The 26158-nt window shown below is 52.6% G+C and overlaps 1 protein-coding gene and 1 long non-coding RNA gene across 10 annotated transcripts in view; both read right to left on the reverse strand.

Annotated features, from left to right (window-relative positions):
• Positions 1-17720, reverse strand: part of jakmip1 (janus kinase and microtubule interacting protein 1) — a 46275-nt gene extending 28555 nt beyond the window's left edge. For all 3 annotated transcript variants that reach the window (XM_029256508.1, XM_029256506.1, XM_029256509.1), the window contains exons 1-2: positions 17618-17720; positions 12-287 (exon numbers count right to left, since the gene is read on the reverse strand). In XM_029256508.1, coding sequence (XP_029112341.1) covers positions 12-158 — 147 coding nt within the window. In that variant the 5' untranslated portion in view covers positions 159-287; positions 17618-17720. The remainder of the gene's footprint in view (positions 1-11; positions 288-17617) is intronic.
• A 2109-nt stretch (positions 17721-19829) lies between these two features.
• On the reverse strand, positions 19830-26151 carry LOC108924195 (uncharacterized). 7 transcript variants are annotated; one of them, XR_001965281.1, is made up of 6 exons: positions 26014-26151; positions 24224-25900; positions 23837-23928; positions 22959-23104; positions 22448-22528; positions 19830-21400 (listed from the first exon to the last, which is right to left on the reverse strand). It is a non-coding gene; the product is annotated as an uncharacterized LOC108924195 (long non-coding RNA). The 7 variants fall into 7 exon arrangements; XR_001965279.1 differs by having other exon boundaries at positions 24224-24394; positions 24807-26151; XR_001965280.1 differs by having other exon boundaries at positions 23837-23923; positions 24262-26151.
• Positions 26152-26158: the final 7 nt, after the last annotated feature.

The following is a 26158-nucleotide window of genomic DNA, read 5'->3' on the forward strand; positions in this document are numbered from 1 at the left end:
GTTGCACATACCTTGCCCTTCTCTTGCTGGAGCTCGATCTGTATTTCGGTCAGCTTGCTCCGCAGCTCCTCATTGGCCGCCTGCAAAGTGTCGATCATGGGTTCGGCCTTCTCCGTCTTCCCACGAGTCTTCTTGGATGCCGGTGCTGACGCAGACATCTTTGTCTTTCAAGTTGCTCGCAGTGTAAGAGGCGCCACAAATCACAGCCCAGTGGTCATGCGTGATGCCCAAAGGTCTCAGGCTTCATCGTTGATCGAATCATCACCGCCAGCCATTCCGTTTCCATTCTGCAGAGAGATACCACGGTATCCAATAAAACGCTGTAATACACGAGGGGCTTAAATCTCACAGCTGCTGACTAATCACAAGAGACAACCACCATCCCACCTCCTCCCGCCACCACCACCCCAAGTGTATTTGGTTACTGCACACAAAATGAAAGACTTATTTAGCCTTGAAAAGGGCAGAAACAACACAATCGGGTTGTGCAGTGAATAAATAGCGACTTTACATGATCATCTTGAAATAGTCAAAATCAGAAATGTGTTTCTAAGTCATCCACAGCAACCTACTGTCTGCCATTACAATGAAGTCCCAGCCCTGGCCGCTGTATATACCTTAGAGCAATGCCAATTACTCCGTTGAAGGACACGTCCAGGTGGCCAAAAAGCAGTGTCCAGATTCATCCCCTAAGGAGCACTAAGGTGTTCTTCAGCCTCTAAACCCCGACTCTCCATCTCTCTCGCGCGCACACACACACACACACAGCCAGCCAGCTCCATGGCCATTCATCATAATCCCATTACTCTTGCCAGGATCCTCTTACCAGCTCGACTGTGTGTGAAAACGCACGGCAGGGAGCTCGCACCCCGACAACCTGGCCTCCTCTTCCACAGCCCATGCAAAGCACAGGAAGGCCCCGAGAAGGTCACGGGTTTGACTCAGCCTGCCGACTAACTGGCGAAGGAATGCAACATCTCGATCGGTGCCCTTGTGCAACGGAGAAAAGGGCTTCAGCCAAATTTCTTATTTACTGTAGATTAACATAAATCCAGAAAGCAGTTCAATAAACGCAAAGTGAACACGTGATTATGTGAAAAGGCAAACGCTTCAAATTAAATACGTGAGGCACAGCATCCCCCGCATCGTTACTGTGATTACAGGCTGCTTTCGCAGCGCCAGACGCTCACGGGGGCTGGGCATTGATGTGCGCGTCTGTCCCACCCAGCAGGGCCCACGGAAGACCCCAGCCGCGCAGTGCCGGACACACGCGGAGGAGAAACACGGCCGAGCGACGAGAACCGGGAGACGGGAGGCAGACGAACCCGAACCGCAATTGACGAGCTCGTGCCAGAGCCTATGGTCCGAGAGCCTCTCAACCACAGACTGAAGGTAGGCAGCTTCATGAGCACATCCTCTCCAAGGTGCTCATTCAGGTGGGGTAACACTCCAGGGCTGCTCTACAGCACATTCGTTAAACTGGAGGCACGTAGACACACGCTGAAACACACTCATCTCTTCTTCTTTCCAGCTGCTCAGGTAACTGGATACCACTGGGGATGCTCGGGGGGTGGGATTGGGGTGGTATCGCTCTCTCTGGCCCTCCACAATTCCAGTGGAGTCTCGAGAACTGAGATGATGACTGTTGACACACAAAGGCCTTGATGAAAACGAGTACAAAGAAAAACACCTTCTTTCTTCATAAGGAACGATGTTGGGCAACACTTCCTGTTGACCTACAACATGTGTGAACACAGACGCGGTGCGAGTGCCACTGGTGCCTGACAAAAAGGAAGGAAGGAAGGAAAGGGGGGAACGTGTGTTTTTGAGGCCCTGTATGATCAGGGTGCTGAGATGGTAGATAGCAGCATGTTTTTGGATATTCAGGGTCTTTGGGAAGAACAGGTCTGGGACAGAGTAACCGTCACCTCCACGTTCTCCTTTACACCTCTCACACACACACACACACACACACACACACACACACACACACACACACACACACACACACACACACACACACACACGTTAAGGCAAACCTGCCCTCTGAAAGCCCCTCCCTCCCACAGAAGAGCTTATTGAGAGGAGTCCGGTCTCCCGCGGGACTTTACTCTGAAGTCTTCCTGCGTGAATTATTCAAAGTGAGCCATTCACCAATACTGCTCTACAGTCCAACTACAGACTGGGACTCGAAGGGCAGCAGCAGGAGACGAGTGTGAAGGAAGTCACTTGCGGTTTGTTAGAGTGCGTGCAAAGCTAAAGAAAACTGTCCCATATTGTAGAGCGGGCGTGACTCAGTCGATTCGATTAATCACGTCTGTTTGGTTACTGTTGTCGGAGTAGTTCAGAGTTTCGATTTGGACTCTCAGCTGACGTGAATTAGCCGGGTTCAAATAGCAGCAGGTGACGCATAGCGGCGGCCTCAAGGTGCCGAGACTCGGGGCGCAAAGACAAGAGAATCTACCTACGGGAGTCCAACAAAGGAGGCCTCCGCCACTACGTGAGTTCTGCCCTCAACATCGTGTTCTGCTTCAAACGTCGAACATCAACGTTTTCTACGGCAACCGAACCGCGTGACATCGCCACCGTCAGAGACTCGGACACTCACCCTGCTACAGAAACCTGGTTTATCCTCATCTGTCAAACCCTCCATCCTGCTTCAATTTCTCCATGGGACTCTGGAACTGCCAGTCCGCTGCAAGAAAGGCTGACTTCATACCAGCCTATGCCTCCCATCTCTCACTGAACCTCCTGGCCCTAACTGAAACCTGGATCACCCCATACACTCAGTCACACCCAGCTCTCTCCACCAACTACTCCTTCTTTCACACATGCTACTCATCTCTCCCCGGTGGGAATACTCTATTCTTCCTCTTCACCTGCATGATCTGTCTTCCTTTGAATGATATGCTGTCTCTATCACTGCCCCAATCATTCTTCTTGTGGTTGTTCTTTATTGCTCTCCTGGCTGCTTCCTGGATGACCTTGATCTCCTCCCCCTGGGAGAGGGCTCAACAGGACAACACTCTGCTGATCCTCCTGGGTGATTTCAACCTGCATGTTGAGGACATTCATGCAAGCAGTCTTCTGTTGCTCCTGCAGTCCTTTGACCTCTCCCTGTCCCAATCCCCTGCTATTCACAAAGCAGGCAATCGCCTTGACCTTGTCTCCTCTTGTAACTGTGGCTGTCCCGTTCTCTCGGTTACTCCGCTGCATGTCTCTGATCGCTTCATCTCCTTCCAACCCTGCCTCACCACTAATCCCTCTCCTTTTTCTCCTTCTGTTGTAACTTAGTCTCTCTTACCTTCATGCCTTGTCTCTACCACACTGTCCATCCCCCTTCTGCTGCACAATTCTCAGATCTATCAATAGCTGATGCGACTAACATTTTCCTCCCTCCCCCATCTTCCTCTCTTGACTTTCTCTGTCCGCTAACTTCCAGACCAGCACACCCCAGTGCCACCCCATGGCTGACTGATGCGCCACGTACCAACAGGACCAAATTCCAGGCTGCAGAGTGAAGATGGCGAAAATCCAAGACTCACTCGGATCCGGATGTCTACAAGCACCTCTTAGCTACTTTTCACTCTGCTGTCTGCTCAGCTAAAAGAACCTTCTTCCATGACAAAATACAGTCTGCAATCAAAAAAACCTACACAGACTCTTCGTCACCTTCTCATACCTACTGTGTCCTCCACTGCCCTCTCCTCCTCCTTCTCTCACTGCTGATGACTTTGCTTTGTTTTTCAGAGACAAAGTCAACACAATCATGGACAAGTTCTCAGCATCTCCTTCTCCTGATCACGCTGGACCTCCCTGAGAAGTGATGCTCTCCGAATTCAAGTCCTTGTTAGAAACTGAAATCTTTGACCTCCTGCTGTCACACCGAGCCACCACTTGCTCCCTCGATCCAATCCCATTGATACTCCAACAGACCATCTCCATGCGACTCTCCATCTCCATGATCATCAGCTTTTCACTCTCCTCTTGCTGCTTCACATCTGCCTTCAAACTGCCCTCATTTCACCTCTTGTAAAGAAACCCTCTCTCGATCCTAACTCAGTCCAAAACTACAGGGCAGTCTCCCTCCTCCCTTTTCTGTCAAAAACTTTGTACTGGTCAACCTGTGATCAACTATCTGAATTTCTCACCCAGAACCATCTCCTCAATGGTCTTCTCAGTCTACACCTCTTCCCTCAGATATCTGAGCAGCACCTACAACTCAACCTCTCCAAAACAGAGATCCCACACTTCCCAGCTGGCCTGTCTTCCTGTCACAAACTCTCTATCAAACTGGACAACTCACTCATTTTGCCTTCCTCCTTAGCTAAGAGTCTGGGAATGACGATTGACTCCAGTCTATTGTTCTCTCAGCACACTAAAGCCACAACCCGGACCTGCAGATACATCCTGCATAACATCTGCAGAATCCGTCCTTATCTCACAACAGACTCTGCACAACTACTTGTCCAAGCCATGGTGACATCCCACCCGGACTACTGAAACTCTCCCCTGTGTGGCCTTCCAGCCACTGCTATCAAACCTCTACAGCTGATACAGAACGCTGCTGCACGAGTTGCGTTTGACTTACCGAAGCGTTCCCATGTATCTCCCCTCCTCGTCTCTCTGTATTGGCTTCCTATAGCTGCCCAGATCAAACCCTGGTGATGGCCTACAAAAGCATCAATAGAGCTGCTATCAGATATAAGACCTGATCATCAACTACACCCCAACCAGACTGTTACGCTCCTCCACACCTGCAAGCTTGATGGTCCCACACGTGTAAATGTTCACGCACTATAACTGAGATCATGCCTGTTAAACAATGGATAAACCTTCATGCAGCTAGTCCTGTAATGTAACGTAAATGTTTATATATATTAAAAAAGACATTACTGGTAAGGAATCGTCGGTATTCGGATAAAGTGTTATGCAGCTACTCGTGTGACGAACATCGGTTCATATGCTGGTAAGAAACTAACTGTACTTAAGAATCGCATGTCTGTATCTAAGTGTCTCTTCCTGCTAATGTAATGCACACCTTTTATTTTCTCTGAGATGTTCGTCGCTTTGGAGAAATGCGTCTGATAAATGCATAAATTTACATTTATTCACTTAGCAGACGCTTTTGTCCAAAGCAACTTACAATAGATACTATGTAGTGTTATCAGCCCACACACCTTATTCACCATGGTGATTTACACTGCTAGATACACTACTTATACTGGGTCACTCATCCATACATCAGTGGAACACACACACACTCTCTCTGTCACTCACACACTATGGAGGAACCTGAGCAGCATGTCTTTGGACTGTGGGAGGAAACCAGAGCATCCAGAGGAAACCCACGCAGACACGGGGAGAACAAGCAAACTCCACACAGACTGAGCGGGGATCGAACCCACGTCCTCACGCACCACCCAGGTGCTGTGAGACAGCAGCGCTACTCGCTGTGCCACCATGCCGCCAAAATGTAAAAATGTCAATGTAAATGTAAGTCTTCTCGCTTTCCATCTTCACCAAGAGGAATGTGATCAAAGGCCCACTGTTGATGTTAAAGACAGTGGTTCAAGAGGCAAAGCCCATCTGGTTCTTGATGTCAAGCCTAACAGCCTCTGACCTCGAACCCAAGGCACGTGTCATGAGGCCATCGTTCACTGGTTACCAGCTCTGTCCAAGACTAAATGACCCAGAAGAGTCACAGAAAGAGCGAAACACCTTACTTCCAGCACCCGACGATGTGGAACACACATGGCGACTGCACTTTGGACTTGTGCTGCAGGTAGAGAGGCGAAGGAGGGAGAGGCAAAAAGTCCATGAGCACTCAGAGAGCAGACTAACAGACAAAGTGGGACTTGGCTGGCCTCTGTTTCTCACCTCGGTTCCCTCGTGCTGGAAGGACCGCCTTCGGTGACACACACACAGCTTAGATTACTGGCCAGGAAACAGGCTGTACCGACTGGCACAGGGGTCCACGCTCCGATACTGCCGGGGGTTCAAGTGCGGTACAGGACGGGGGACAGACCACCTACTCAGCCGATCAACGAGGAGCGAAACACACAGCGCTGCCGCCGAGGCCAAAGGGATTGGCACGAGGGAAGAGATGATTTCCCACAATGTTCCGATTCACTGGGTTAAATCCCAGCCGCATACAGCTGGCTATAGCGAACCGGTCCTGAGAACAGTCCACTCCAGCGCTGTCCGGGTTGTCCGGTGGTGCTCGGTCCTCTGTTGCTGCCCAAACACCCTGACAGTCACAGTATCTCACTGAAGTCTTCCTGCAGTTGTGACATCTGGGGCAAAACAACAACAAATGACTCAAGACTGGTTCTTTAACATCTCTTCCTGCTTCCTGCAAAAGTAAGCTTTTACAAGCGCTAAAACCCACTAGACCTTCGCTAGCTGCACTCTGAGCCACGTGGGACCACCAAAGAGTGCAGGACAGCCGAGAGAGGTCCTCAGACATCCGTGGCGAGACCTTAGCAGTGACCAACCCTCGGTCACGCCCACCGCAGCGCCACGCGCGAGGCCGGCAGCTCGCCGCACCGCGATGTCCTCAGGAGGAGTTACCACCTTCTAAAGCAGCACGTGGAACAAAACAGACGACACAACAGGAAGCTTCCAGAGCCGCCACACCCGTTCTTGGGTAAACAACTGTCTTTACGAGAGGTACACACACGAGTGGCCGGACGCACCCAAGCGGCTTCCAATAACAGCTCCTGCCTGCGGAGCCCCTCCGAGCGCAGAAGGTGCACTTTTCCACACGTGCGCTCTTCGGACTCCCTCTGGGAGAACGGGAGACGGCCGAGCGCGAGCGACGTCCGGAGGCGGGCGTGCGACGGGGCCGTGCAGACGTGCCTTCGGGCCACGGCCGCTCGCCGGCGCCGCAGGGCTGCCGGGAAACCGGTTGGACACGAGCGCACGGCCGCACCGCAGGACTTTGAACGAGGGCTCCGTCACGCATGCAAAGCATACTCGACATGCAAATAAGCCCACGTGGGCAGCGAAAGCGCAGGACGCTGCAGTCCAAACAAGAACGGAAGAAGGCTGCGGACACAACTTCTTCAGGACAACAGGTGGGAACGCAGTGAGAAACGGGAAGGTGGGCAGAGGACCCTTTCTTACCGAGCTTTTCGCCGCAAAGCCAGCAGAGCTGCCCTTCAGGTGCACTCGTATGTGACGACAACAGCGTAACAGGAGACATCCTGGAGAAACCGGGCTCTTCTCTGAGCGTAACTGTTGGTCGAGGGAGGGATGAAGAGACACCAGGGACACGAGGGCAACGGCCACGAAGAAGGCAATGCCTCTCTTGCATTGTCTTACGGAGGTTCCTCTACCGCAGTAAGCCTTCCTAGAGGCAGCACGAGCGCAGGCCGCAGCGGAAGCCGTTTATTCGATGAATTCGAGGGGGGAACCAGATGAGTAGAGCACCGCCGCAAGTAGGGCGATCTTCTCGTCCTCCACGCTTACCGAAGATGCAACGGCTCCCTGACATCTTGGCACTAACGGACTTTTTTTTGGTAAGTTTACGAATGAAAACGTTTTGAGAAGATTTTCTCCAAAGTGCTTTTCACCAACACACAGGAAGAGAGATGCACAGAGCTCCTGAAGTAGAGCCACTTGGTCAAAAGGCCCGGTTTTCGGCAGCACGCATCACGCGAGTAGCTAAATAAAACTAAGCAGGAGCCCCTGTGCGTCTCCGCGTCACATTCGAACAAGTCCCGATGTGAGAACGAGGAACTCTCGGCTCCAAGCGGCGCCGTACACCGGGCACCAACCGTACACCGCTTTGAAAAGAATCGTTGGAGTCACAGCAGTACAGCGGGCGGCGCTGCCGCCCCACGGGGCCCGGGCTGTTCGGTGCCAATCCGGCTCAGTCTGTCGTGGAGTTTCTGCATCTGCGTGGGTTTCATCCAGGTGCTCTGGTTTCCTCCCACAGTCCAAAGACATGCTGTTCAGGTTCATCCATAGTGTGTGAGTGACACAGAGAGAGTGTGTTTCACTAATGTATGTATGGATGAGTGACCCGTTGTAAGTAGTGTATCTAGCAGTGTAAGTCACCGCGGTGAATAAGGTGTGTAGGCTGGCAACACTGCACAGAGTTCATTGGAAGCTGCTTTGGACAAAAGCGTCTGCTAAGTAAATGTAAATGTAAACACCGAGACTAGTGTTCCCTTCACAGGTGTGAGGGCATGCAGACACATGGGAACACACACAGAGCCAGCTGAGGTACAAGGCTGCGCTCTTCCACACCACACGCAGTTACCGCTGCGCTGGGTAAAACCTGCTGTATGCACCGCGCATGAGGCAGGTGACGGGGGTGCGGTCTCACCCGAGAGCTCCGAGTTTGCGCTGCACGTCACACAGGGACACGGGGACGAGGGGAGACGCCTCACGTCCTCAACGCAGCAGCGATGCAGGGGAGCGCATCCCGACAGCCGATGACTCGCTGCCGCCACGTGTCGCTCGGCGTCTCCCCCAAAGCGTCCTTCAGCTAACAGGAAGCTTGCACGCGGTGGGAAACACGCAGTTCGTCACCCGCCCGTCTAGGTCTCTCAGGCAGCGAGTTCGGTCCACGCGCAGCAAGACGCTTAACGCGCACCGCGGAAACGAGGATCGCACCCTGGAACAGGAAGTAAGGGCCGTCTTTGCAGGGGAGGGGAAATGCGTTATCAGCTCATGACACGTGAGGCAAGACGCGGGCGGGCGGGCGGGCGGACACGCACGGCATCTCGCAGATGCTCTCCCGCTTCCCTGCCGCTGTAAGTGGCGAGGCCTTCGCTCCTGAACACTTGGTTCTAGGCGAGACTGACTGCCATGGAGAAACATGGTACACTTTGCACGTTCGACAAACACACACACAGACTGAAGGCACGTGGCAAGTTCTCCACTCCCCACATCCCCCGCATATGTAAAAAAAGGGGCAATGCACCACATGTCAGAGCCAAAACAAGAAGAGCACAAGCCCCCCTGCGTTGTGTAAAGCCATTCTTCAGCAGGGTACAGCTCTCAGTAGAACTCGGTGACCCCGGATGCGGATATGACCCCCGGAGACCCCCGGAGCAGAGGAGAGATGAACACTGACTGATGATTGTGAATGTTAGCTGGTTGTTAGAGCGAAAACAAAGCTTTGTTCATTTGTTTATCGAAGGCAGTGCTTCGGTGCACAAACACACCGTATTCCACAACGAGCGAACGCACAATGTTCGCTGTCGGCTCTCGGGAAGAGAGGAGAGAAAGGTCATTCCCGAGCTCGGAGACTAATATGAGTCATCGCACGGCTGTTCTTGCAGAGCTCTGGGCTCACTGGAAGCGTCTTGCTGCAATGACTCCATGGAAACATCTGTGTGTTCAATAAAACTCGTGGAAAATGCACATAAGCCAGACGCCGAGTCCCGCATCGGAAGCAAAACACTAGCAGAGCAACACGAGGAAAAGCGCTCCGCTAGTCACACAGTGACCACAGAACAAAGTCAACGTTTTGCGTTTAGGTCTCAACGTCCACATGGAGCTCCGTTCTTCTCTACGTTCTCAGAGCCCCAACAACGGGCCGCAAAGCAAACGTATGAGACGCAAGCACATTTTCCTGTGCTTCAGACTAACATAAAGCTGCCCGGGGATCAGTCGCAGCTGGCAGGAGGAAGCCGAGATCGGCGGAGATGAACGTGGGACGAACAGAGGCCTCGCTCTTCCTCCAGTGGACCTCAACGGACCCAAAGGGCACTGGGGCTCCGCTGCTGGAACCAAAGGCCAGAGCAGGTCTAGAGGGTAAACAATCAAAGTTAATGGTCAAATTCCTTTGGTGGCTGGAGCATTAATTTGAAGGCCATACATTATAGAGGAGAACATGAATTTCAAGGAGACAGCTGGGCAGCCGCAGCAGAATCCTCAGCTTGTTTGCCAAACCTCTGTTCCCAGCTCATCCGGGCCACAGGCCCCGTCGGTTCGGTGACAGCGAGGACTGCGCTCACTCGACGTGACCCGGTTTGACGACCTTGCGGCGGGCAGTAACGAGAAAGGTCACCGCGCACCGTCTCATGCACAAAGCCTGGAGTGTTGCTGGAGCAGGACGAGGGCGAGCAAAGGCCTTCCTGACACATCAGAGCTCTGCTCACTCACACGAGCCGCCGTCGACTGGGCTGCTCAGGTAGGGGACCGCCAACAGCAGCCACTCGCTACGGATGCGCGCGCAAAGTCGCACGTCCACGGGCGCACGCCTTACCCCTGCCGAAGCACGCCGGCGCCTTCTCGAAGAGGATACTGGCCGGTGGCTTCCACGCAGCACATAGAGGGTCTAGAAGGAACAAGCGCGACTGGCGTAATGCACGTCTCTGGAGCAGGAAAAGAGAAAGGGCTCAGAATTACTCCGTGTCATTTATGGTTTCTTCCCGCGCTGCCCGAAGAGTGATTAATGTGTGAAATCGCACAGCTTGACGTGGCGGTTCGGGTTACACCATAAAATCCTTCAAGACCAAGACCGACACAGAAGATGCGTAATATGACCCATTGCACTGAGCGTTATGACACGTGCACGGCGGCAAGTCAAGGTGGAACGGTCCGACCGTTCTCCTGGCGGGGGGTAGCAACGCTACATCTGAATGGGAAGATAAGAAGCTGCCAAAGGTACCACTTTACCCCAAAGGCACAGTACAACACCATACGTATTGAGAGATCGAGGAAGAGCCAAGAAAGCAATGAGGACTAGTGAAGATTCAGTCAATTGCCAGAGAAGGAGCGCCGTGACGTTTACTTGTGCAGCTTCTGAACGCTGTGCCGCCCATTCAAAGTTAAGGTAGGCGCCCCACCCTGACCTCGTTTCAAGCAAGGAAGCGAGGAGGCAGCACTGATGTTGCTGATGTTAACTCCATCCAGTAGACTCGGAAGAGGAAGAGGAAGAGCCATGGCGCATGGCACATCTGGCGCACACATGGATCAAACCGAAGTGTTGCATGCTAGGGGTTGCCAAATATCAGGATATTATTATATTATAATGTTGCTTTCCTCCTGCTGTCTCACCAGACAGCACCAGACTTATCAGCTGAACACTGAAAGACTGACAACCATTTGAGGCATTTTACCGCACTGGAAGGACGCACTGGGAACAGGTGTCTCTACAGCCTGAGTCTGTTCACCGGTACAGGACAACCTGTTGAGCAGAAGAGCATCCAAAAATGGCAGTTGAGAATTTTGACTTGAACATTACAAGACTAATCTAATTTAAATGTCATTTGCAAGAAGAATATTACAGTAACGTGTCGAGGAGATGTAACACAATTATATTTCGCGCAACGTAATGAATCCAGCTTGGTGACCCATCTGTGTGACCTGACGAAGGCGGCTGTCCTTCCGAAAGGAGACTTGACAGCTCAGGGCTGAGGATGAGCAGAAGCCTACAAACCGTGAGAGCGACCTTTTCACAGCTCTGCTGCGGGGGTTCGTCTTGGACCGCCAAAGACCTCCCAGGTCCAGCTTTGTTCCAGAAGCACTAGTTAGTGGTAGTACAGGTCCGCAATCCTGGAACCCGAAAAGCAGGGAAACCAAAAGCTTGGCGGCAAGCCTGCGAAAACGAAACCAGATGACGGTGGTGGCGGCGAGGGCAACACTGATGTTCCCTCCTCTCCGAGAGCCTCAAGCAATCAGATATAATGAAAATTTATTGCATGTTCGTCAACAGTTATGTAGCTCAGTTTGAGCCTATTCAAGTTCTCCTCCGAAACCAGCAGTTCTACAGTGTTTATGATCTATACGTATCCCTCCCCCCCACTTACCAGTTGATTACTATATAAATAAATATTAACACTGCTTGGAGTCTTTATTTATCCCATGTAGTACAAAAATTTGTTTCGCTGCAGAAACATCAGTGGGTTTGATTATGGGCTGCTGCCCGAAAAGCACTTCTGCGCACGGTACGGCAAACGAGCGACTCGCCCGTTCTTCGGCCCCCCCCCCCCCCCCAAGTGCTCCTGTGTGCTGTTTTTGAATTACAATCACAGAGCGTCACCCGGTGAAGCTCCTTATCCACTTCGGACCTTTATGTATCAACTGGCACTCATTGGGAGTCAAACACGCTGCCACTTGGATCACTTTTGCATTGGTGGCACAATTAGGGTTAGAGGTGTGAGGTTAGGGTGAACGATACAGCGCCGCTGACGCACGCACGCGCAAAACGACTCGGCAAACTCCACGAGGCTCAGTGCCATTGGCGTGCACTGGATGGACACGAGGACCAATACAACATGCATGCCCGCACACACCTGTCCAAACTGGACGCTGAGGCCGGATCCCACGATTCACCCACTCTTCTATAAGAGTACCTTTCGAAAGCAGCGCGAGTGCCAGCGGGCGTCTCGCGGCGAGAACGATGGTGCCACGCGACGAAAAGACACCTGGCTGGAGCTGCTCAGTGCAATCGCGGACACAGTCCCTGTAGACAAGGTGCGGCCGAGCTCTCGACCCAACGGGACGAACCTCCGTCGAGACGGAGCCGTAACAGAAACGCGCATCGGACGTCTCGCAGCAGCCCGTTGAAAGCAGCCCGCAAACAAGACCTGTTCACCTGGAGCTCCTTGCACACCTCAGCGCACAACTGCGCAGTGGCTCAAAGCCAGTAAGGGCAGACAGCATTCTTTGTCTCTGGGTGCAGAAAGTGTGAGAGGAGCAGAGCGCGAGCCATTTAAAACTTCTTTCGCCACGATGCGCCACTGAAGGGAAGTGTGTCCACTGCACCATCCCTTTGCATCGTGCAGCTTTCTCGCTAGAACTTTCTGCATCGGCTTTCATGACCGATGGACGACGCCAACAAATCAAAGTGCTCTTGTGTGAGAACTCCCAGTACGTCAGCAGCGAGAGAGCAGCAAATCATTTGGAAAGCTGCATTCGGCTCGAGGGGTGGAACACGGCTGTTCCATCTCTCACACACAAAGACAGAGACAGAGAGACACGCGGCACGTCAAGTTGCACGGCTCCATCTGCCAACTTTATTAGCTCATGCAAACGTGTCTTCCCTGCGCCCTCCTGTACTTTTACCATCCTCAGAGTTGGGCCTCTCACCTTTGGAACCGTGAAGTTCTGCAAACGCGTTTCCCAGCATGCCATGCTGCCGTCTTTTATAAGCTGCTGCAATGAGGGGACTTTTAAAGGCAAAGAGCTGAGCAGACGAGTTTCACTTTGAGAACCTCAGTTCTACACTAGGATATCATTTTCACTTCAGGATCTTTTCCTTCTGTTGAGCCACATACCTTGCTTGAGAAAGACACGAGGAGCGTCGTTTCAAAAGTCCTGCTAAGTCAAGAGCGCTGGAGGAACGATCGCGTCGTTGAGCCCGCACGGCTGAAACCAAAGCTCTTCCAAAGTGCTGAGCAAGACCTTCGCTGTCGCATCCATTCCAAGGTGCTGAGTTTCGGGGCCCACCCCCGACCCCCGCGGGAGCACGGCGCCGCCATTTGCCGTCTGAAAGAAGCGAAGAGCTCAGGTGCAGAGACAAGAGGCCGAACTGCTGTTCAGGCTCAAGGCCAGATGGGGAGGGCGCTGCGTTTCTGCAGAAAGTAATGTGTAGATGCGACTCATCGCCAATCGATTGATTGATTGATCGATCGATCAATCTTGTGAACCGCTTCTCAGCGCAGCCCCTTCTGCTGGTCTCCTTCTGTTCTGAGGAGCACAACAAAACGATGTGGCCCAACGCAGGATGAGCGGGACCCCTTAGAGGTGCGTCGCAGCCTCCGTCACTCAGCCACCAGCCTGTTTTCGAAGGAGCTGCTGCTGCCGCCGACGTTGGGAACTGTAGTACCGTACAATTTGTCAGCGGTTCTAATTCCCACTGCAACGTCCTTTGGGAATAAATCAACAAATCAGAACATCTCACTGGGTGTCTGGGAACGTACAAGAGCTCCCCAAAGCAAATCTCCTACATGACCGAGATGGCCGCATCTATGCGCCTTGACCGGAAGCGCTGAAATTCGCCATGAGCTTCCAGAGCAGGGAGTCGTTTCCGTGAGAACGCACGTGGCCCACCCGAGATCCCCGACGCTGGAACACAAGCTGCCCGGACCATATTCCGGAGCGTGTGGCATCGCAGCAGAGGAAAGAGCAGGCCAAATGCGAAAAGGCTGAAAGAAGCGCTTCCCTTCTCCCGGAACGCTGGGCTGCGTTCCCATGGCTGCAAGGACAAGGCGAAGAGCACAAAGAGGCTTTTCACTCGAACCCACCTGCGGAACCGGAGACGAGCACTTCCGCCACCCTTCCGCTACCGCTGGTCAACACAGAGCAACCAAACAGCCGAAGAAGTTTCTTCCGAAACGCACAGCTTGAGAGACGGCCGCGTCGAAGCTTCATTTAACGTGACGCTACATTCGTTCGGTCCCTTCGGTGCCCTGTTGCAGTACAGCTAACGACCGCGTAGTTCTCGCTCCAAGACACGAGTTCTTAGTCAGCGTGTCACGGTCGGGCGCGAGAAGGAGCAACCGTTTCAGGACTCGGCATGGAGAGAGCAGGCAGACCCATTCGCACGAGAGCAACGCCACGCGATACGCATTTGCCAACGAGCCCCGGGCACCGACTCGCAGCTCGACTCGGAACGCAAGTAGGACCGCGAAGGAGCGAGGGTCTCGGAGCGCGTCCCGCGGACGGAATTCGGCCACCGAGGTGGAAAGAAGGAAAAGCGGCACCGCCGGAAGCCACGCGCAGACGCGCCGACACACTAGCTCAAACACGCTCGCGCACAGGAACCGATCACGAGCCGTATCTGTACAGGCCACGAGGGAGAAGAGCTGCGAGGCTCTGCAAGAAAGCGTGACGGACGCAGCGTAGAAATAAAAGCAAAAGCCTTTCTGCTGATGTGAGAAATTGTGCAAATACTCATTGTATTTTCTGTACTCTGTCGCTTCGGAGAGAAGCGTCTGCTAAAGGAATCGATGTAAATGTACATGTAGAACGAGACGTTTCCAGCGTCCAGCAACAAGCCGTTTTTTGCTGCTTCCACCTCCTTTCCCTGTGCCCCAGCACTCAGGACTGTTTGTAGGCGTTGCACGGCTGGCTGCAATAAACCACACGTGTTCGTTCCCGCTTCAAGGCCATAATGGCAGCACGCCGCCGGGAAGGGAAGGAAAAAAGCAAAGGAAAAGGAAAGAAAAAAAAAAAAAAAATGTTTTTGGCAGTAAACCGCCTTCCTGTCCCCAACAATTAGGCTCCCTAGAGCAGTATCAGCTCTAATGGTGTACTCCACATGGGGGGGGTGGAACTCTAGTTCCACTTAATACCACATGCAGGATGCCGTACTGCTAATTTACCACAGTAAACACGTGTTCATATGTTGCACTCTTTGAAAAGACATAGGGAAACTCTTTCCACATGAGCACCAGCTGCACTGTTTTTTTTTTTTTTTTTTTTTTAAAACCATAGTACAGATTCTGCTTTGAAAAGGCAAACGATCACATTTACATATATTCTTTTTTTTTTTTTTTTTTTGTCCAAAGCGACTTCCAATGAACTCCACATATTGTCATCAGCCCACACACCTTATTCATCGCGGTGACTTACACTGGGTCACTCATCCATACATCAGTGGAACACACACACACCCTCTCTCTCTGTCACTCACACTATGAGAGAACCTGAACAGCATGTCTTTGGAGTGTGGGAGGAAACCAGAGCACCAGGAGGAAATCCACGCAGACTCCAGACAGACCGAAAGGGGGTCCAACCCACATCCTCTCGCATCGCCCAGAAGCTGTGAGACAGCAGCACTACTCGCTGTACCACCATCACCGCGACGCCCCACGATCACTAGAAATAACGACGCAGTAGCTTATAGTCAGAGCAATCATCGCGTTACGCTTGAGCCGAACGCCTAGTGTCGCTCATGTATTCGGTCCGCTTCACAGGCTGCTCCTGTCCAGCTCACCCCAGCAGGACACAGAGGTGCAGCAGAGGACAATGAATGACAGCAGCGCAGGCTTCCGTCCCCCTTTGTCACAGTCCAAGTGGTGACCGGCCACCAGCCCCTCCGCTCTCCACTCAGTAGCGGGAGCTCCATTCGGTGGACAAAAGCCAGCGGTCCCTCATCCGAGCCCCGAGCAACCGTGTGGGGACAGCGAACCCACAGCGATATGAGCCTCGTGTTACGCGCATGAGGCCAGGGGAAGGCGGCGGTGGCGGCGGCCAGTCGTAGAGAAACTCGCCCACACGGAAGCTGCACCGCAACCACGCAAGACCCTAGATGTGGTGGCTGGACACGACGGACCGACCTACTGCAGCGAGGGCATTTGAGGACAAAGCTCGTTGCGACACAGTCCCCCCAGCCGCCGTGGGCCCCGAACCCAGATGACGAATCGCGGAAACGTCGACCGAAGAGGAGAGAGGCGTCCGTACCGTAGCGAGTCCCTCGACCGCACCGCGAGACCTCCGGAGCCCGCCAATGTTCCTCGGTGCCCCCCGCAGTCCAAAACGTCCAACTGTCCAGCAGCCAGTTCGAACGGGCTCGACACGGACCGGGACCCCCTCCACCCACACGTGGTAAAACCACGTGCGCGGTACCCAGGCGCACGTCGAAGCCGCGGGATCTCCGGTGAGGTGACGGACGGCGAGAGCGCGGCTGCACGCACACCTGCCATATTTTTCTTTTTTTTTTTTTAACCTTACTTGCTGCGCAGAGGAGACCTTCTAGGTACCACAGCGAAATACCTGAGGCTCGAGCCCAGGGCAGGTAAAGCCGACACTCGAGCCGAAGGCCAGAAGATCCAGGAGCGGCGCAGTACCGGACACGGATGGTGGATTTCGCTTCGGGCTCGACCAAAGTTCACCGCTAAAGGTGTCGGGTTGCTGAGCGGAAAAAAAGGAGTAGAGCAGCGGAGCAGCGGAGCGACCCTTCCTCCACACCTCACCTGTCGCCAACACACCTGCACGGCAGTCGTGTCCTTCAGCCCCCGTCCCCGTCCCTGTCCCTGTCCCTGTCCCCTTGAGCAGAGAGCCAGATCAGGGGCGATATTATAATAATGCGGATTGGGAGGCGCCAGCTGTCCAGCCTGGGCGGCGTCCGCTAATCCGGAGAGTCCCGGCGAGCGTGGAACGAACCGGTCCTCAGCTCGAGGAGCCTCGAATCGGGTGTCCAGCGGCGCGTGGGAGCCCCACCCTGCTCTGCAGCGTCAGCAGCAGCGGCGGCGGCGGCGGCGGCATCGTGGAGCGACACACCCGCGGCGCGGGCCAGGGCGCGCGATGACGGGGACGCGGCAGTGAGTGAGGGCGGCGCGCGCCGAGCGCAGCAGCAGCGCCGTCCAGTGCGACACTTGGGACGCGAGGGCCGCGCCGCGCATTTTTGCGCCGTTTACCGCAGTGCACTGGCCGGGGTACCGAGGAGGAGGAGGAGGAGGAAGAACCCGGCGCGGTGCTGCGGAGCCCTGCTGAGTGCGAAGCAACTTGCTTGCTTCCTTCCACCATCATTAATTTAATTAATTATTATGCGTCGATGTGACACGCCCGCGGATCGCCTCCTCCGACGTGTGTGTGTGTGTGTGTGTGTGTGTTTACCGCCCGACACCACCAGCCCGTCCTCCGCGCACGGCACGCGCTGTGCAAACGTCGAGGGCACAACTGAGTCTGAGGGGAAAAGAAAACTCACTTTGCGCGAGTGCGCGCGCGCGCCGGATCCATCCGCACAGACAGAAGCTTCTGCTCCCTCGGCTCGGTGTAATTTCCCGTGCAGCGGCTCGGCTCGGCTCGGTCCGGTCGCTGCGGCAGCCCTCACTTGCTGCTGCTGCTGCTGCTGGAGGAGGACGGAGCCGCGCAGCCTCTTCTGCCGGCGACGGGATCTCGGTCGCTTCGCTCCGATCCTCGCGGCTCCGGAAGAAGCGGCCCGCTGACAGCACCCCGCCCACAGGGCGCGCGAGCCCGGCGCCGCGCGTTCGTCAGCGCGTGCACTGCCGGAGACCCGGCCGGCGCGGAAGCGAGGCTGTGAGGAGGCGCGCGCCGCGGTGCGCGAGGAGAACTCGTGTTGCAAGAGTACGGGGAAGAAAACGTGACTTATTACGAGCCTTTATTCTTTATTCGTGCGACGCGACGTCCTTCAAGTCGGAAGTGGCCTAGAGCTGCGTCCTCGCGCTCCGAGCACCCACGTGCCGATGACAGACAGAGAGAGAGAGAGAGAGATGCGCGCGCGCGAGCCCAGGTGAGGTGGCAGCTCAGCTGTACCCCCCTCCCCGAGATACCACAGTAAACTCGAGGACATCGCTAGTGTTAGTGCTTAGATATGTAAAGTAATTAAAAGCAAATAAGCACCTACATTTACAGCTCCTCATGTACAGAGCAGGTCAGTACCTCAAATACCTAACCCTAACATTGGAAGGATACTAGAGCATGAGTGGGATTCAAACTAGAGACTTTCAGACAGTAAGGAGTGTTGCATTATGGGTTTTAAATCACGTAAGTGAAGGGCAGTAGCTGAAACCCCCCCCAGGTGTCATATAGGAGCACATGTATTGGTGAAGGATTAAAGGACCAGAGTATGGACGTTACTCTTCGGTGTAATCAGTGCAGGAGGGGCAGGAAGTGGGTGGAGTCGGCGAGGACTCGTACTGTGGTGTGGGTCAAGTACAGAGGCTCACGGGATTGATCCTGCACACAAGTACCTTTTATTCAGTCCTCTTTTCTATTGCAAAGAGCCGCACGTAATGTAGGTGTTAGAGTGTGAACTTTGAACCCAGAGGTTGCGGGTTCGAATCCCACCTGCAGGACCCTTGAGGAGGGTGCAGAATCAAACCGGACCCATAGCGACCTCTCGCGTGGTTTTCAAGGAAAGTCAAGGGAGGAACAGGGGTGGGTTGTCGGGTCCCTCCTCCGCATGTTGGGGGAGGGAAACGCGGGGAGAAACACGGAGCCGCTGAGCACCACAGGCAGGACTCGAACCCCAGACCCGCCACCCAGCAAGGCATCGGTCAAACCCACCGCGCCACCACACCCCCCTACTTTGAGTAAAATTAGGAAGGTGTATAACTGAGTAAATAACTGTAGCTAGTTGAACCTTGTAAGTGACTTTGGATAAAAGTGTCAGATAGATGAATAAATGTAAATATAAAATCAAGATGGAGTTGAGAGAAATCCTATTTGCTGGAAATGCAGGTCTGTCATTGGGCCAGTTGGTGTGGGGGTCTCAAACCCACATGTGGACAAAGTCCCTCCGCACCCAGTGAGCGATGGAGCTTTTGGAGCAGCACAGTGGGCACTTCGGTTTTGCCCCACATCTGTCTGTAATGTACCTTTACATATGAATGGATGTCCTCTTAGTCTAATATACAGTTTAACACACACACACACACACACACATTTTCAGAACCGCTTGCCCCATACGGGGGCATGGGGAACCGGAGCCTTCCCGGTAACACAGGGCGTAAGGCCGGAGGGGGAGGGGACACACCCAGGACGGGACGCCAGTCCGTCGCAAGGCACCCCAAGCAGGACTTGAACCCCAGACCCACCGGAGAGCAGGACTGTGGCCCAACCCACTGCGCCACCGCACCCCCTGCCCAGTTTAATACATTAAAATTATATTATCCATAAGATACAATTTGCATATCACTGGTCAAAAATGATTTCTCTCCTGCCTCAGTCATGACAAATGTAAGCTATATACACACACACACACACACATTTTCAGAACCGCTTGTCCCATACGGGGTCACGGGGAACCGGAGCCTACCCGGCAACACAGGGCGTAAGGCCGGAGGGGGAGGGGACACACCCAGGACGGGACGCCAGTCCGTCGCAAGGCACCCCAAGCAGGACTTGAACCCCAGACCCACCGGAGAGCAGGACTGTGGCCCAACCCACTGCGCCACCGCACCCCCTGCCCAGTTTAATACATTAAAATTATATTATCCATAAGATACAATTTGCATATCACTGGTCAAAAATGATTTCTCTCCTGCCTCAGTCATGACAAATGTAAGCTATATAATTCTGCATTATATTTAATTCCTATATCCAGTAAGAGGTCACCTTTATTAAATTTTGAGTATTATGCAAATGAAATTTTGTACAATATTTCTTATGACTTTAAGCTTCCATAACCGTAATTTTGCATTTGAACCTTTGAAGGTTTTCTCGCTCCCAGCAGCGTCACATGGAGCGAGAGCTTCTATCTGAAGGACCAGATGGAGCACTAAATATACCCAGATGGAGGGATGCAAACCTTTAAAGGTTTCTTCATCTAATGATTTCATCAAAGTAAATCCAGCAGAGATTCCTGGGAAATGTTTCTTTACTGCATCAACACCAGCCATTGCTGCCAATTTTCCTCTAGAAACACGTTTTCCTTGAGAAGCAAAGAGGACGTTGAGCTTTTCAAACGACATGTCGCTCTGAAGACCTGTCCAGTTGCGCTGCCCTAGCGCCAGCACCAGGCCTGCGTCGTTTCCCAGAATTCCTTTCAGGAGTTCCCAGCCTCGTGGCCTCTCCGTGCTCACTGCTCTCCCAGGTAACCTTCGACACTGATGAGATCGTGCTAAATACAAGATACTGACATCTCCTGAAATGTTCACTTTGTTTGAACTGAGATTCTGACAAAATGCTGACAAAGTTATGATTATTTCCGTATGTTTCACACGGATGCTTCCCTCAGAACAGCTCTCACATGTCTTCCAGCGCCCATGTTACCCCATGATAAATAGTAATTTACACCAGTGTGGTACCAACAGCGATTCTTCACATGATTAAGGGTCCACTGGTGGCTCTGTGGTGGTTGAGCGTGTGGTCACTGCCACTTGAGCCCTCCTGTAGGCGTGGCTTGGATGCAGCTGTCCTGCTGTTCCTATGGTGACACTGATAGACAGCTCAGGGTGTCCTTCCTGTAGCCCGAGTGCTTGACCCACCCGATGCTGAACCTAGACTTCCGGCTCCTTGCGTCAGTGCTTCACGAACCAGGGACCTGCCAGGCCTCGGAGGGGTGGGGGGGCTTGGAACATGAAGTGCATTTCCTGTGCTGTAAATCTCACACTCAGTACTCTGTGTCAACTTATGATTGTTACACTCAAGGGCTTCTCCAGCTGCACTGCAACACTGTAGGGTGTAACAGGACAGGACTGCAGTGCACGGCACTGCACTGGACACGGGACCACTGATGCTGTTCCGGCATGCAGGCCACTTCTAGAGAAACCAGCGCGGCAACAGGGACGTACCGGCAAGGTCACAACTGGACACCAGAAGGGGACCGAAATCCTTCATCACTGAACACCGGAAATATCTCCATGCACTGCTGTAGAGTGCGGTATGCCACCAGCTCTTTACGTCCAGAGAACCTTCCAGAACACCACCCTCGAGCGGCACTGCCTGAGTTCAGCTTGGTTCCAGTGTGTGGCACGGAGGGGCACATGAGGACGTTTCTTCTCAAGAGCACTGCTCGTCCTCATCCCTGCTTCACCCGAAACACAAAGAAATACAGATATGCGTCACTTATCGACGGGGATACATTCTGAGAAATGCGTCATTAGGTGATTTCGTCGTTGGGCGAACATCATAGAGAACTTATACACACCTAGATAGTATAGCCTCGATGCAGTCAAGAGACATGGTAAATGCAAGATGTATGATGCTGCTGCCGGCATAACAGCATACTGTTTTACAATAAACTTTTTTATAAGCAGAAAAATTACAGTATAGTAAATACATAAAGAAATAACATGTTTTTATAATAAACATGATAATGATAATAAATGTGTTTATCATTATCGAGTATTATGTACTGTACATAATTGTGTTGTACTTTTATACGACTGGCAGTGCAATAGGTTTGTTTACAGCAGCAGCACCACGAACACTGAGTAACACACTGCGCTACAACATTGCTAGTCAATAAGAATTTTTCAGGTCCATCATAATTTTAGGGGACCAGCGTCGTATCTGTGGTCAGTCGTTGCCCAAAACGTTAAGTGGCACATGACTGTAATATAAAAATAAAGTAATAGATGAGTGAGCAACACCTTTTTACCATGTGAGAACATTTACTCAGTGTTTTGTGCACACCGAGGTAAATCCAAGGTAAAGAGGAACAGAGAGCGCAGTTCTCGTCCATCTCAGAACAAGCATCGACACCAACATTGCTATTAGTGTCTGCCTAGTTCCTATTACTGCTGTTATTATTAATTATTATTATTTCTTAAGGTGATCTCTTTTTCCAAAACCATGTCCAGAAGAACATTAGAAGAGCATTAAACCTGAGTGGAAAAAGGAGGGGACCACAGAGCTTCTAACAAAGTCAATTTAGCAACATTGTGGGACTCCCTGCCGCATACACACACACACACACACACACACACACACACACACACACACACACCTGTAACATATAACATAGCTCGTGCTCCGAGTTCAGTTTCTCTGTAATATTTTCTACTTTTGTGTCCACAGAGTTTTGAGTAAAAAAAGCTATATTTAGAGTAAATACATGAGTAAATGTCACCTTCTCGTGCTTCCAAGTCGGTCACTCCTCAGTCCACGAGGCTGTCAGTGGACACACACTGCGTCTGCAGGACAGCGCCACCTTCGCGGGAGAATGAGGGGTGTGTTAGTGGATGAGGTAGAGGAGCCTTTCACCACGCAACGCGGTAACGTGGACGAATACGTTGGCTGGAGAATAGGTACGCACGTCACACCGGTGCGACAGAATGAGACAACATCGGGCAGAAATAAAAAGAAAACTGTATTTATATACATTGCCCTACTGTTGTAGAAGGGGCACTTCCTGTAAGGTGGGTGGAGGGCAACTTTGGTACCCTGTAGTTCCCTCTTCTGAAAAACCCTCACCCTAAAAGGGGTTCAGGAGAACTACCCTGGAGCATAAAAGTGAAACACGCCTAAATATGTATGTAAAAGCAGGGTAAGAAGTAACAGCGCAGTACAGATTAGTGATGTGAAAGAAACCCCCCCCCCCAGAACCATGTGCACACCCTGCTTCGTGCTCCACCACATACTTGGTTCAGCTCTCATGGCTGTGTTGCCCTCCAGGTTCTCGGACGACCTGCCGGTGGAGCACCTTCAGCTCGTGGATCTGTGACTGCAGGGAGCCTCCACCCCACTGAAGGGCCCGCAGCTTGTGTTCCGGGCTGCTCTTGGGCCGCTAGCAGCAGGCAGACGGAGGAGCGCATTCAGCCCGCATACAGTAACACCTCCATGCTTGTTGGGGGAACTGTGGGCTTTTCTTACATTTATTCATTTAGCTGATGCTTTTTTCCAAAGCGACTTACAAACTTAAGCTATTTACAAATATATACAGTTGGGTAATTTTACTGGAGCAATTTAAGGTAAATATCTTGCACAAAGCTAGAAATGAGACTTAAACCTGTGACCTTTAGGTCCAAAGGCAACAACACTAACTACTACGCTACCAGCTGTCCCCAGTTGTGTTCTCTGATATATGTTGTTGGTGGGAGATGATCGGGTTGAAGATGATTAAAGAAACAAACATCATGAAACAGCCCCATTCGCTTTGGAGAAAAGCATCAAGCATCAGCTCAACAAATAAATGTAAATGCAGGTAAAACAGTGTGAGCGTCCAGAAAACTGACCGGTAAAGGTCACTTCCATGAATCTGTTGCCAGATAATTCTGACAGGGCTCAGGCATCAGCAGAACCTGTACCATGTCACTGTCACCTGACATGTGACAGGAAGCTGTGTGTGCGCAGGGAGACAGTGACCGGAGGGCCCTTAGTGACACACGTGTGACACATATGAACTAATGATGGGCTCAAAAAGCCACAGTGGAGTGTATTCATCATGATCATGATCAGGTGATGAGCACACTTTCATACTGTGGTGCTGCACGTTGCTGAGACACCATGAGTTCTGTACCTCCAGCTCCCGGAGCTCCTTCTTCAGGTGTTCCTGCTGCCTCCTTGCTTGTTCTAAAGTTGCCTTCAGCTCTTGTAGCTCCAGCTCCTTTACTGCGAAAAAGGTCAGAGAGAAATCACACAGAAGTGATATTAAGGGATAGTAAGAGCGAAGAGCTCGTTACAAACTCTCAGGATCATGAGATACATTGAGCGAGCAGCTCTTTGAAGGTCCAACCTCGACCTTGGCTATGGCTTCGTTGTTTCACTGTGTGCCCCCTTGTGGTCACTCAGTTAGGTGCAGCACTTTAGCTCCTAGCTCTCTCTGTGTGTGTGTGTGTGTGTGTGTGTGTGTGTGTGTGTGTGTGTGTGTGTGTGTGTGTGTGTGTGTGCGGTCGGCGGTGCCTACAGTTCATGTGGCACAGGAGCAGCTCTTCCAGGACTCACAGGTCCAGTGTGAAGAACCCCCTGAGCGATGCCGGCTCCGCTCCCCCCCCCGCGTCGTCAGCGTCCATTCGACCCGGTTCCTCCTGCAACTCGGCCTCCTTGAGCCGCTCGTCCTTCTCCTTCTTAAACTCCTCTGGGCAGCAGAGGGCAAAAGAAGCGCAGACAGCAATCACGCTGAGCCATGTTGCCATGGCGACGATGCTGCAGACCGACTCCCACATTTCTGTGCCCAACATCCTGCAGCAGCGGTCACACTCCGTTCGTTGCCAGTGGACTGTTCAACTGTGTTTACGTTGTGTGAAGCAAGTCCACATACCGCACTCTATGTGTGTGTGTGTGTGTGTATGGTTCAAAACTCGTTTAAAAGGCCCTTTCCAGCAATACACAAGTACCCCCCCCCCCAGGGCACAAGGGCCCCCTGTCACCAGCCGTCACTCGGACACCAGGAAGCCTCAAAAGCGCTAAGCTGCTGTGGCAAGTGGACCTCGAACCTGTGTTCCCGCCAAACGCGCTTCATCCCAGGCGGTCCTTTGCTGAGGCCTCACCCATCAATGTCTGCAGGTGCTGGCGGCCCAGCAGGTGCTCCTTCTTGTTGTGCAGGGAGCTGAAGTACTGGCTGCAGGTGTGACAGTACAAGTCACTGTTCCCATCGCACAGCTACAGAGGCACCCAGAGAAGGAACACGTTCACACAAGGAGCACAACGATCAACACCCCAGTTCCAGGAGAAGGAGCCCTGCTGTAGCAGTACCGGTGGCATCTACCGCCTTTGGACCTCAAGGGTGCTGGTTCCAGTGTCACCTACTGCCGCAGTACCCTTGAGCGAAGTACTTCCCCTGGATACGCGTAAACTCTGAGTCAGGTACTAAGCCTGAACTTCCCCTTTAAAATGTCCAGCAGCACCAAGGAATACAATGTTTTCGTTCTTATGGATACAAGCATCAGCGATGCAGAAAATATGCAAGAAAAACACCTAATCCAGCCCACAAGGCCAGACCAGCACGGTCACACAGAGCTTATAATGACCCCGAGCTGCTGACCTCACACACACAGAGCAGGGCCTGAACCCGGAGCTCACCGGGAGCCTCGAACACTGCTCTGGCACTGAGAATATTTCATGTTTTTACAAAATATGAATTAACATAACTTTCACGTGAATGTGACTAAACACTGCGTGTAGCACAGCGAACTGACTGCAGGAGTAGCGCGAGCCGAAAAGAAAGCGGCAAGAAACACGTCTCGTCATTTTCGCAGAAAACACTGAGCGTAGCGTGAACACGGGCCCGTACCCCACCACCAAAGGGACACATTTTGGACAGCAAGAGCCGAACGTTTCCACTCATTTGCTGCACTGTCACTTTAAGCGAGTCCCGCTTCTCCTCGCGCTTAGTGGGCGGGGTTTCGCTTTGCAGGCTCGCGCGCAGACCTCGTGGGTGTTTTAGTGCACTACGGTTTTAAACAAATCACGTAAAGCAAAAAACACCTTAAATAGGTGGGACTCGAAATTTTGGCCTCTGCTTTCTCACTAGAACAGGAAGGCGACGCCGCGTCCTCTCACCGTCCGTCCACGTGGAAGTCCAGACTGAGACTCGGGTCCGAGGGGAGCTGTCCAGGGTAGCAGTTATTAGAGACGCGACTTTCTGAAGCAAAAAAAGTGAAATGCCCAAGTTCCTCTTTGACAAAAGGAGAGCGAACGGAGGCGACTGAAATATCACATATCCTCCAATCACGGTGTTCTGTTGTTTAACATTACCTTTTTTATACTTTTGTCCCTAGACCTCGACTCACTTTCTAAAGCGTCCGTACGTCCGTCCAAAACACTCGCCCCATAGTCATACGGGACACGGGGAACCGGAGCCCTAACCCGGCAACACAGGGCGTAAGGCCGGTGGGGGAGG

Source organism: Scleropages formosus, chromosome 11 (genome assembly GCF_900964775.1).
Source record: "Scleropages formosus chromosome 11, fSclFor1.1, whole genome shotgun sequence".
NCBI lineage: Eukaryota > Metazoa > Chordata > Actinopteri > Osteoglossiformes > Osteoglossidae > Scleropages > Scleropages formosus.